Genomic DNA, 12,794 nt, shown 5'->3' on the forward strand with positions numbered 1-12,794 from the left:
TTTCAACAATTAGATAACCCATAATTTGATACTTACTAATATATATTATAATTTTACAACTGTAACTTAATCATTTAATTAGCTAATATTAGCAATATAGAATATATAATTTTATATTATACGTCTACTATAACTTAAAAAAAATTTTTTTTAACACTTGTTTATTTTTTGAGAGACAGAGACAGAGCATGAACAGGGAAGGAGCAGAGAGAGAGGGAGACACAGAATCTGAAGCAGGCTCGCAGGGCTCAAATTCCCAAACCGTGAGATCGTGACCCGAGCCAAAGTGGGACGCTTAACCGACTAAGCCACCCAGGAGGCCCCATATACTATGACTTACTATAACTTATTCTAATTTGATGTAGGGAAACCATTCAGCTGTAAGCAATGTCTTGTTGCTGTAGAGAAGCATCGGTTTGCGCATCTCTTGTGCAGAAAGTGTTTCTGTGGTGAGACACTTCCCTTAGGCTGAGGTCCCCAAAGTGCCCTTGCCGGGTCAGAAAGCGCACACTCGGGCTTCTGATCTCTGTGGCACCAGTTGGCCTCCAGGAAGGCTGGTTGGTTTCCCCGGCACGGGCTGTGGACGGGGCTGTGTTAACAGACAGCCCTTCTGTAACACCCAGGTCCCTGGGCCACGCCCCATCCGTGACCACGTCGGACCTCTCCACACACTCCACCACCTCGCTTATCAGCAACGAGGAGCAGTTTGAAGACTATGGCGAGGGGGACGACGTGGACTGTGCCCCCAGCAGCCCCTGCCCCGATGACGAGACCAGGACCAACGTTTACTCGGACCTGGGATCTTCAGTGTCTTCCAGGTGGCCCTGTGGTCTGGAATGGCAATTTGGGGCCCGGGAAAAGCGGCCGGACCAACCAAACCTCATCCCAGGGCGGGTCAGAGGGCAGAGTCCTAAGCTCCCTGGGATCTGCTCCTGGAGCTTGGGGGTGCTGCCTTGGCACCCTGATTGGAGGTTCTAGAATTCCTCCCGCCTCCTTCTGGCTTGGGGAAGAAACAGAATTAGCCCACCTGGGAGGCTGCAGACTCAGGGGTGTGTGCTGTCTTGCTTCCTAGAGCCTCGGTGTCGAAGGGTCCTTCTAGGTGACCTACTGTGATACCTTCCCCCACACCTAGTCATTACTCACTCTGACGTTAGCTCTCCATCGCCTTGTCTGTGAAATGGGTACTGTTCATTGGCCTTTCCTCTGAGAGTATCGAGGGAGGGAGGATCTGTTGCTGTATTTCCACTCCCTCTGCCCCTAAGCGCACACACAAAAGGTTCCCCGGCATTGGGGAACCCAGTCAAGTAAGGATGGGGTAGGGCACCAGAATGGACAGCAGAGGTTGATTTCTGTCTCCCGGATCAGTGCGGGGCAGACACCCAGGAAAATGCGGCACGCCTACAACAGCGAATTGCTGGATGTTTACTGCTCTCAGTGCTGTAAGAAGATCAACCTGCTGAATGACCTGGAAGCCCGACTGAAAAACCTGAAGGCCAACAGGTGAGGCCCCCGGGACCCAGCAGAGGGATGGGCGGCCAGGGCTGGGGGTGGGGGGTGGGTCCAGAGGGGGAAGCGGCAGGCAAGGCGGCCCCACTCTGTCTTGGCAAGTGAGGGCCCTGTCAGGGTGGGATCTTAGGGAGCTTGCGTTTTTCTGCAAGAGGAAACTCAGGGTGCTTCTGCTGAGGACCGAGCTGATTAGTGAATTCCCTGCAGTGGGCGGGACAAAGCCCTGTAGTGCACCTACTGGTATCTTGCAGCCAAGGCAGAATAAGGAGTGGACTAGAGCCCCCTCTGTTCAATGACTGTTTTCTCTCTCCCTCTCCCTACTGCACCCCCACCCCTGCAGCCCTAACCGGAAGATCTCTAGCACGGCCTTTGGACGGTAAGACCCCCCACCTTGGGAGGAGGGGTGGAATACTGTCTCCCTTTCCATGCGGGCAGCCCAGACCCAGCCAGTGCCCGGTGCCCTGCGCGTGCCCGATGCACAGAGGGAAACAGAGACCCCCAGGAGTGCAGGCAGAGCAACCAGACCTCTACTTCTGACAGGGAGGGGCCGCCCTTGCCCCTTGTGGCAGTGGAGCAGTCGGCCTCTCCAAACCCTTAGCTGTTTCCGCTCCAGGCAGGTGCACCAGGGAGGCCCCGAGAGACCCGGCGCGTCTCACGGCTGTTGGTGCCCTGCCCCGCACCCTGGAGCCGGCAGCTGTGCCAGCAGATCCTGGGGATCCCGCTGACCGAGACTGGGCACGAGTGTGCCCCGGTGGAGCTGGTCACTTTGCTCCGGGTTAAATCCTCCCAGCTAACTTCCTGGGACTTCCAGGCTCCCGCTCTGGATCTCGGGATCCAGGTTCTCGTGCACGCTGGCCCGGCTCCACTCCCAGGGCCGTGGGAGCTGCCAGCAAGCGCCCAGACTCTGGCTCGAGAGCAGGAATGGGACGGGACAGGCCCTGGGTAGAGACCTGGCTGCTGCCCAGCAGGGAGCGGGAAGGGGGAGCCTCACCGTGGTAGCTGGGTTTGCCTCCGGCAAGTCTTTACCCATTTGCAGACCCACCCAACCCCCTGCCCTGCACAGTCTGGGTGGGTCTCCTTCCCGTTCCCAGGGTCCCAGAGATGCATCGGGAGCCCGTTTGGTGGAGGAATTGAGTCTTGCTGGGTGGCCTCAGGAGGCCAGGACCCTCTGCCAGGACCGTGGAGCCAGTCTACCTGCAGTGGCTGGTTTTGCAGCTGGAGGGAGGTGGTGGGGGGCTCATGTGCCCACTCTGGTCACTGGGTAGTTACTGGCTCGAACACCGGCATGAAAAGGGTGCTGAGGCAGCAGGCCAGAGCCGTGATGGATTGCCAGGGACTCTGGAGGGGTGTAGCGGCCCATCCGCTGGCCTCTGAGCTGGGTGACCTCTTGAGTTCAGAGGTCAGGCAACTCTTCTCCCCTGACTGGGTGAGGACAGCCTCCTTGGAGGGGTCCCTGGCCTTCTCCCCAAGATACTGGGTGCTCTCAGCCCATAGCCCAGTGTGGACCCCAGGCCCTGGAGGGCCGGCCTCTGCAGCTACCTCCCCCCTCCCCCCGTCCCCCGCAGGCAGCTCATGCACAGCAGCAACTTTAGTAGCAGTGACGGTAGCACTGAGGACCTGTTCCGAGACAGCATTGACTCCTGTGACAACGACATCACGGAGAAGGTGGGTCCTGAGTGGGTGGAGGACAGGCTTAATGTGTGCGTGCTCCCCGGGGGTCGTGGGGAGCCCCCAGCAGCTATCTGGGGACTCGGGAGACAGAGACCCTGTCCTTGCCCAGGAGTTGGGGGTAGGTGGCCCCGATAATGCAGACACGTACGCTTGGGGACCCTCACGCTCACCAAACATGGCTTCTGTCCCACGGTCTCTAGCTTCTCGGTCCTGTGGACTCCGAGGTTTCCTCCACCCCCACCTCTGCCTCCCTCTTGCAGGTGAGCTTCCTGGAAAAAAAAGTGACAGAACTGGAGAATGACAGCCTGACCAATGGGGACCTGAAGAGCAAGCTGAAGCAGGAGAACACACAGCTCGTGCACAGGTCGGGGGCTGGGGGGCTGGGGGGCTGAGGCCCCGGCCGTGACTCGGGAACGGGCTCGGGGAGGGCCCTGAGAAAAGCTGGGGGAGGTGAACTGCACATCTTGTCCTTCCTCTCCGAGAGGCTGTGATGTCTCAGCCCCTTGCTACATGGCTGTGCCCATGCAGGATGCACAGGAAGACTGGTCTCTGGGGACTCAGAAACAGGTCGGAGCTTGACCTTGACCCCCATGTCTGCAGCCCCAGGGTGGGTGTAAGGCAGGAGATGGGATCCACTCCCGTATTTCTCTGTCCTACACTGATGAGAGTCTGACACCCCCCCCGCCCCCCACCCCGTTTCTGGGGACAGGCTCCGCAGAGAGAGACGCTGGTGTGAGTCGGGCTCGCACGTGCTGCTAGCGGAAGGGTCCGGGCATCGCTGCCCCTCCTCCCGATGGGGGCCCGCTGACCCTGACTGCAGTGAGGTAGTGCATGCAGCATGTAGTTGTCCTCACAGGGTGGCATGAGATTTGGTAAACTGATCCCCGCCCAGGGTCTGGCCCTCAACCGTGTAAGGCCCACAGATGGGTTCTGGAACACCCCAGAAGGGTAGCCTCCTGGAGGGACTGTTCCCAGTGAAATGTGCCCAGACTGTTAGGCCAGCTAGGCTGCCAGTGGTAGGGTTAGAGCGTGCCCGGTGGGACCTGGCCCCTTCCTGGGTCTTGAATGTTCAGGGCCCCTATCCATGGACATGCGTGGTTTTGGAGTCAAGGTGCCCAGTAGCTGAATTACTGGTCAGAGGGGTAGGGACCAGGGAGGAGGAGAGCGGGAAGAGAAGCCAAGGCCCGGGGGCTGCTTCACGCAGCCGTGCCGAGGCCTGCCGTCCCTCCCCGCGCCTGGCTGGGAATGCCGCCTTCTCCGTGCAGCCTCGCTCCCCTCTGGGCCGACCGCCAGGCGCCCCCCTCCCCACCCTCGCCCCGTGGCGTGCGTGGCTCGCACACGTCTCCTTACGTGCTGTGGCATCCGCATTCATCCGTCAGGGAAGCTGCTGACCCACAGGTCTGGCAAACACATCGCCACTTCCCGCAGCAGGGCTACGACGGAGCCAGGGTCTCGGGGCCTCCCGTAGCCAGGGGCGGGGGCGGGGCGGGAAGACACCAAAAGAGCTGGCCCTGGACTGGGGCGCGCCCCCCTCTGTCTCCTCAGGGTGCACGAGCTGGAGGAGATGGTGAAAGATCAGGAGACCATGGCCGAGCAGGCCCTGGAGGAGGAGGCGCGGCGGCACCGCGAGGCCTACGGCAAGCTGGAGAGAGAGAAGAGCACGGAGATCGAGCTGCTCAACACCAGGTGGGCGCCTGCTGGGGACGGGGCCGCCTCGGGGGCGCCCTCCACTCCGGGTCCAGGCCCGTGGGACAGGCACCGTCCCCGTGGTATGGATCGGAAAACAGCCTGAAGAAAAGCCCCCTGTTGTAACAGTTCTCCTCTTGATACCTGAACACCTGGACATGCTTGCTGGGATATAAAAGTATATAAAAGAACCTTCTGGTAGCATTATTTCTACTAGGTACAACTGGAGACAGCTCACAAGTCTGTCAACAAGAGGATAGGTTAAAAAACTGTGGTCTTGCCCCTATTCCTGGGTTGGCTCTAATGTCCGGGCTCGGAGCTCCCCCTGCTGTCAGAGTCTCCTTGACCTTGAACACCTGGGTGCACCGACCCTGGGCCCCTGGGGCCAACGTAAATGGAAAAGCCGGGCCCGGTTTCTTTTGGGCTTCTGGGCCGCAGGTATAGCTGCTGGAACCCGAGGCCGGTAGGGAGAGGAGTATTGACCTGGGAATCTGGGTTGCTGACCCTTTAGCTCCAGGACTTTGGACATCCTGTGTCATTTTCTGGGCCTCAGTTTCCCCATCTGTCAGTCCTCCCTCCCAGCCCCACAGAATGACCGTGAAGGCAGGTGGGTTGCTGCACATCAGAACAGTACACACAGGTGAAGACTGTGGTGTCCCAGGGCTGCCCTCCCTAATGACCCAGGCCAGGGAGGCCACTGGGAAGCTACCTAGGCCCCTGGCAGAGAGAGCAGTGGAGCCATCACTCTAGGAAGGAAGTAACAAGTGTGAAGGAGAGGGAATGTTCGGCAGGAATCGGTGGCAGAAATGACCCTGTGCTGTTCCGGTGCCACTGACAGCCCAACTCACCTGCCCTCTTCTCAGGTCATTTAAAACGACCTAGGTACCTGGGCTGTGTCTCCTCATGGGATCCTGTTAGGACAGCCCCCTCTGGACACTAACACAGAGGACGATGACCTGTGGATGTCACAGGCAGCTGCGGGGAGGGCCGAGCGAAGAGCCTGGGAGAGACGCTGGGGGGAGAAAGAAAAGCAAACGCTGTCATTGCTTTCCAAGCGGGAGGGACCTGCCACCACCAGCCACAGGAGGACCTTCTCTTTGTTTAGCAGAAAAACGTCCTCCGTGTTGTTTCAGGCTCTAAGGACGCATGTGAAAAAGAATCCTATGTTCTTATTCATAAATGAGTGTTTCCTTTTATCACAAACAGAAGGATGGTAATTCGGTGTCCTTCCCAGTTTGCCTTGGATGACAGGAAGCTCGAAGCTGTATTACCCATCTGGAACAACTTGTCATATTCTCTCTCTCTCTCTCTTGCTTTCTGGTATCTTCCCTCCTCCAGGAAGCAGAGAATCGCCGTAGACTGTCCATCCGTTGTAAGATAACCTCCGTTTCTGACATGTTTGTCTTTCTCCTTTTCCCAGGGTGCAGCAGTTAGAGGAGGAAAACACCGAGCTCAGAACAACAGTGACCCGGCTCAAGTCACAAACAGAGAAGCTGGATGAGGTGAGCAGCAGGCCTAGGAGTGTCCCTCAGACTCCGATCTTGAGCTGAAGCCACAGAGGCGGTGTTGGCCACAAAGGCCTCTAGTTGCTAGTTTGCCCTAACAACAACAACAACAACAAAATAAAATATGAATAGTAATTTGTCTTGCTATGTTTCTGGTTTTCCAAACTTTTTTTACAGCGAATATAATTTTTTATATAATGGGGGGAAGTAATAATAAAAAAGAGAGAAGGAGGTTAGCTTTTGTTTGGCCGCACCTTTGATTCAGGTTTCATCTGGCACCATCGAAGGGCTTCAGAGGCCCGTGTTTCTAGAATCCTAAGGGACCCGGCTGTTTCTTTAAGCCGTGACTCGAGGGCTGTGTTCAGGGGGGGCTGGTCGGACTGCCCGCCTGTCCAGGTGGCTGACCCGGAGCCCCCCGACGTCCCTGGGGTGTAGCGAGCCTCTCTGGGCACCGTCCTCCCTGACCCAGTCCCCCGATCCAGGAGCGGCAGCGCATGTGTGACCGGCTGGAGGACACCAGCCTGCGGCTCAAAGATGAGACGGACCTGTACAAGCGCGTGACGGACAAGCTGCGGCAGAACCGCCTTGAGTTCCAAAAGGAACGGGAGGCGACGCAGGAGGTGGGTCCCAGGCCGGAGGGCACCGGGCACCGGGGCTCCCTCCCGTGGCCGCGCTCCCGCCAACCAGCCCCTCCCCCATGCAGCTCATCGAGGACTTGCGGAAGGAGCTAGAGCACCTGCAGATGTACAAGCTGGACTGCGAGCGGCCAGGCCGGGGGCGCAGCTCGTCCTCTGGCCTGGGCGAGTTCAACGCCAGGGCCCGCGAGGTGGAGCTGGAGCATGAGGTCAAGCGGCTCAAGCAGGTGGGCCCCGCCGGACGGGTCTCCCGCATGGGGCCCCAAGCTGCAGCGGCACCTTCCCACACCCCTTCCTGTCTGCTCCTCTCAACGTCCCTGCCCGGTGGGGCTGCCCGTCCCCACCCCACAGCTCAGGCAAGGCAGCTCACCTCTAGGCCACACTTGATGCGGATCCCGGGGTCTCTCCTTGGAGTCCACACAAAGAAGCAGACCCCACTCTGCTGTCCTTGCCGATGGAGTGGAGGAGGAGACTATCCAGCCATGGATGAGGGTCTGCTGTGTTGGGTCCTCCCAGAAGCAGACCCGGATCCCAAGGTTCCATTTCAAATGGTTCCCGGGAGCACTCCCACGATGGGGGAGTTGGGGGAAGTGGGATCAGGAGGGGCAGGGACCAAGGGAGGGTGTGATGGTGAGTGAAGCCCCCTGTTCAGCCCAGCCTGACATTCGGGGGTGGGAAACGGCTCTAGAAAGTCTGCTCCTGCTGGCTTCACCAGCATCCCACAGCGATCCGAAAACCCCAGCCCTTTCTCCTGCATGAGGGCACCAAGTCCCAGGTGTGCGGTTAGTTAGGAGACTTTAGGCAAAAGCTAGCACGTGGTACTGGCACGTGGGGTCTGGGCAGGGCCCTGTGAGGCCACCTGTACTCAGGAAGAGTTCCCACAGAGCAGGATTCCTGAACCTCGCTACGGGAGGAGACTGGATCCAGCCTTGCAGCCCGGAGACCCCAAAGTATCAGGAGCTCCTCTTCTGGCTCACTCACCCCAGGGAGGAAAGCGTGGCCAGGAGCCCTGCCCTTATCTGGAAACTTCGTTCCCCTGAGTGGGCCCATAACTCTTCCTCAGGACCCCGTGACCTCCCAGGACCCAGCCCTTCCCCCGAAGCCTGGCAGAGGCCACATCGGCTATGGGTGTCTTTGAGCTGGCCTGACACACACCTGAGAGGAGGGTCCCGGTGGCGGTCAGGAGACCGTGAATGCCAAGAAATGGGTTCTGCTGGGTTCTGGATGCTTCTGGCAGCTGACGTTGCCTTTGTCCCACTCCACAGGAGAATCATAAGCTGCGGGACCAGAATGACGACTTGAATGGACAGATCTTGAGCCTCAGCCTCTATGAAGCAAAGAACCTCTTTGCCACCCAGACCAAAGCCCAGTCTCTGGCCGCAGAAATAGACACGGCCTCTCGCGATGAGGTAATGTGCCCTCTCATTCTTGCTTGGGAGCCTCGGCCGCTCCTCTGCAAGTCCTGTCCCGCACCCGTGTGCTGGGATGAGAAGTCCCAGGCTACCCCGAGCAGGGGAAGCAGACCAGGGCCTGTGAGGGTCCCCGTCTGCAGCCACCTGAGTGACCGTGCAGAGTGGTGAGGGAGTTAGAGCAGTTCTGACTTCCTGCGTGTGCTGGGGAGGAAGCTCTGGGAACAGAGTGGAGTTTGAGTCTTTGCTCTACCAGAAACATGCCGAAATGGCCGGCTGATCAACATGTCTCTGTCAGCCCGTAGTGCAGGAGAAGCTAGAACCCCTCTGCCTCAAGCCAAGAGGGGAAAGACACTAGCGTCTCTTGAGCACCTGAGTGTAGTGTGTCTTCATCTTCTGACAACTCAAAGGCTTCCTGGACATTTCCATGTTACAGATTGGGAGGCTAGGACACAAGATCACCCAACTTGTGGAGGGAGAAGGACCCAGGTCTCCAGAACCAAAGTCCGTTCTGCCCCACCACCCCACACCAGGGTGTGCTTCTAAAAGATCAGGCCTCCAAAATACCCTGGTTACATTTGAACATGAATCGTAAGACAGTCACTGAACCCTTTATCCTGTGCTTAGGACACAGAGCTAAGTGCTGACCCCTAGCCTCGGGGGACTCCCAGGTGAGCTGGTTACCAGCCTCCAGTCTGAGGGCAGAGGTGGCATTTCAGTGACCTAAAGGACACATCGGGAATGGACCTGCACAGGGGCAATGGCAGGGTCGGGGTGGTGAGGGGACCGTTTCAGGTAGAGGAAACAGCTAGAAGCCTTACAAGTCTTAGGGCCCTGGGACTCTGGATGTCATTCTTGATTGCAAATGCCTTTAGCCGGTGTTTTCAGCCTGTACCGAGCGGTTGCTCATACTCGGGTCCCTCCACAGACCAGTTGGATCAGAATCCCTGGGGGCGGGGCCTGGGCATCAGCATATCTCACACACCTTACCGTGAGCTGTCACTGCTCTCGCTGGTTTCTGGCACCCAAGTGCTGAGGTTGGTCTGGGGGCCTGCCTTGCCCAGGTGTCCCAAGCCCCTCTGTCCCGGGCCCTGGCTCTTCACAAGCTGGGGATCCGGGTTCCACCTGCACTCCAGCCCGGGCCCGGCCTCTGACCTGCCTCTCCCGTTCCCCCCAGCTCATGGAAGCCCTGAAGGAGCAGGAGGAGATCAACTTCCGGCTGAGGCAGTACATGGACAAGATTATCCTTGCCATCCTGGACCACAACCCCTCCATCCTTGAGATCAAACACTGAGACGAGGGCTGGCTGCAGAGCGGCCTCGGGACCCTCCCAGCCCTGGACCCTGGGACCAAGGCGCAGACCCCACTTGAGGATGCGGCCCAAGCCAGGCCACACACACACATACACACACACACACACACACACACACACACACACACACTGTAAACATCTCTGGCCACCATGTCCTGTGTACTGATGCGTATGTGGGGAAGCCGCTCACACAGCAAGGGGTGAGCGTGGGGCTGTGAGGGTCATCTGCACAGTTACTGCCCGTGCACTTTGCAGTCCCCTTGCGAGAGCGGATGGTCCTGGAGGGTGGGAGGGGCAAGGTCTGCTATCAGGAGTTACTGTAATAACAAGAACTGGAAGACTGTGTTTCAGGTACTGGATGAAAATGATTCTACCTCTGGGGATAAGGATTTAAAGATGCTCTAGTGAGACAGGCTCTTTTCACCCCACCTCTGTTCCCTCTGGGAGTGGGAGCAAAATTATGGTCTTTCCCAGGGGTTCGAATGCCTAACGGCCACATCCTCCCCAGCCTCTTTGGCCACCTTTCAAGCCTAGGTGCTCAGGCTCAGAGAGGAGGAAGGGGCCCTCCCAGAGCCCCTCCCTGGCCAGCAGCCCCTGTGATGCCTGTGCATGGGGTGTCCCGAGGACTCAGACTTGCAGGAGAGCTGGCATGGGGCAGCCTTCGTTTGAGAAGCTCTTGGTATTTGGGAGGTTTCCTGTACATTTCCCCATCCCTGCCTGCCTGCCTGCCTCTTCCTTTCTGGCTTGGTTGTTTTTTGGTTTTTATTTTAGAGAGAGAGTGCGAGTCGGGGAGAGGCGCAGGGTCGAGGGTGGGGTGAGGGCAGAGAAAGAGAGAGAGAGAGAGAGAATGAATCAAGGCTCCACACTCAGCATGGAGCCCGACGCCAGGCTCAATCCCACAACCCAGGGATCGTGACCTGAGCTGAAATCAAGAGTTGGACGCTCAACTGACTGAGCCACCCAGGCGCCCCTCTTTCTGTTTTATTGTTAAGACCATGAAAAATGAGCGGTATTTAACTTGAGTGTAAAATGAAGGGAATAAAAGGGGGTGGGGAGTGGGGGCCAGGGGTGTCTAAGGCACGAGTTGGCATTGGGTGACAAAGCCCTTAGTTCCAGGGAGGAGCGTGGTCCCATCCCAGTCTGTTCCCTCCCCGTGGGCTGCATTTCACGAGAAGCATGGATGGACGGTCCGCAGGCGGGGAGTGGGCCTTGCTTACCTGCTCCTGTTCTCCACACAACCCGGTGATGGCAGGCCTCGGGTTTGGAGTTTGGGATTCTGAGCTCTGGGCTTGACTCAGCTGGGTAGCGAGGCCCCCGCGTCCCGCCTTTTGGAAACTCTCCTATTCAGTCCTCAGCCAGGAGAGGTGTGCTGGTGAGCGACACGGGTGGGGAGATCGCAGGGAAGCCTTCGGCCTCCGTCCTTGTGACACATGGTGGAAATTCTCTCTCTGGATTTTTTTTTTTCCTTCTCTCTCTCTGGATTTTTAACGTGATCTTTTGTTGTAGGCGGCTGGTACTTTGAGTTTTCCAGTTTGTCGCAGTTTTATATGGCTTGTGATTCGTTTCGTTAATCCACACATATATAAACATGTATGCTCTTGGTTTTTTTTTTCCCCTGCAGTTTGTTTTCTTCAGCAATTCTAGTGTAAGAAGGAAAGTTCAGGCATGTTGGGGAGGGGCAAGAAGGGGTGTATGCAGAGAAGCGGGGGCAGGAGAGGGTGAAGAGGGGATCGGGGACTTGGGATGTATGTTCCCTGTTCACGAAGGCAGGGCTGTGGCCACCACCCATCTTCATTCCATTCCAGTCAACTTTTGCTTCTGTTGGATTTTGTGATTTCTTTTGAAGCATACGTGTGGGGTTTGTTTCCTGCTGCAGATAACGGGGCTGCGTTGGTCTGATCCAGGCCTTTGGGGGTCACCCGCCGCAGGAAGACTAGGGCAGGGAGTCTCTCGACCCCCGAGGGTGCTGGTCTCCTTGGGCTCCTCCGGGGGTCTGAGAAGCAGCAGCAGTGGAAAGAAGGCATGAGGAGCGAGTCTCTTGAGAATTTGCTAATGGCCCCTAATTAAAGGAAAGAAAAGAAGACGTATCAGGACTTGGCTTTGGTCTGGATTTGACACCAGGAGGAGTCCTACAGAGGCCAGCCAGACCAAGGTCCTGGGCTGTGGGAGACTCGCCCCAGGGATGAGCATTTTATATGTAAAACTTTATATGCTCTTTAGCTGCTTTGATCTGGAATTCCAAAGAAGGGCCCAGAGGCCTGGGTTACACAGTCACACGGTCACTAGGCGGGAAGGAATTTCTGCCTTGGTGTAAAGGGTCGGAAAAAGCGGTCTGCCAGCAACATTCTGCCACCTCCTCCCTGAAGGGGGCGCCATGGGAGCGGCCTGAGTCTGAAAGGCCCCAAGGGACCTGGTGCTGTGCCTGGGGTCTCTGGAAAAAGGGCGGACTTTAAAATGAGACTAAACTCCACGTAACCCAGGTCTCGAGTTAAATCCAACCATCTTCAGCCCGAGTACGTCTCATAAAACCCAGACCGTCTAATTGCCTCTCAACGATCATGTAGCGTCTTTAACTGCTCTTCCCTGCTTGAAAGCTCGCCTGAGGGGGGCACATGCCCCTAGGGTCCCAGCCCCATGGGCCCTGCGAGGCACCACGGGGCAGACCCTGCCCCCTTCCAGTGTTTCCCCCTACTTTGTGTGTGGTCTGGTAGAGCGTTACACTCTTCTGTCTCTCCGTATGGGGGGGGGGGGGGCTGCTAGGTAGCATGCACGGTGCCCAGCCCAGTGTGCATTTCAGGCAAACAAAACAGAACTCGTAGGAGAAGTGTGTTCCCTGCAATGCCTGGAACATACTTAAAATGGAGAGAGTTTTAAAATTCTGATAACGGGGTGGAATCCACAGAGGTTCTGACTTCGTTGGTGTGGAGCGTGGCTGCCGAGGCATCGGAACGTTTGAACAACTCCCCAGCTGATTGTAATTTAACTGGGTGCCCCTATGTGGGTTTTGTTTTTTGTTTTCGCTGAACCCGGCCACCTTACCAAGTAGGGATTCGTAGTAACTTGTCCAAAG

General features: G+C 57.4%; 1 protein-coding gene across 3 annotated transcripts in view; it reads left to right on the top strand.

Annotated features, from left to right (window-relative positions):
- Positions 1 to 11,327, top strand: part of RAB11FIP4 (RAB11 family interacting protein 4) — a 120,752-nt gene extending 109,425 nt beyond the window's left edge. For all 3 annotated transcript variants that reach the window (XM_003996530.6, XM_011288972.4, XM_045044143.1), the window contains 11 exons: positions 624 to 818; positions 1,366 to 1,500; positions 1,847 to 1,882; positions 3,072 to 3,171; positions 3,438 to 3,541; positions 4,723 to 4,863; positions 6,284 to 6,365; positions 6,851 to 6,988; positions 7,072 to 7,230; positions 8,269 to 8,412; positions 9,590 to 11,327. In XM_003996530.6, coding sequence (XP_003996579.1) covers positions 624 to 818; positions 1,366 to 1,500; positions 1,847 to 1,882; positions 3,072 to 3,171; positions 3,438 to 3,541; positions 4,723 to 4,863; positions 6,284 to 6,365; positions 6,851 to 6,988; positions 7,072 to 7,230; positions 8,269 to 8,412; positions 9,590 to 9,706 — 1,351 coding nt within the window. In that variant the 3' untranslated portion in view covers positions 9,707 to 11,327. The remainder of the gene's footprint in view (positions 1 to 623; positions 819 to 1,365; positions 1,501 to 1,846; positions 1,883 to 3,071; positions 3,172 to 3,437; positions 3,542 to 4,722; positions 4,864 to 6,283; positions 6,366 to 6,850; positions 6,989 to 7,071; positions 7,231 to 8,268; positions 8,413 to 9,589) is intronic.
- Positions 11,328 to 12,794: the final 1,467 nt, after the last annotated feature.

This window comes from Felis catus, chromosome E1 (genome assembly GCF_018350175.1).
Source record: "Felis catus isolate Fca126 chromosome E1, F.catus_Fca126_mat1.0, whole genome shotgun sequence".
NCBI lineage: Eukaryota > Metazoa > Chordata > Mammalia > Carnivora > Felidae > Felis > Felis catus.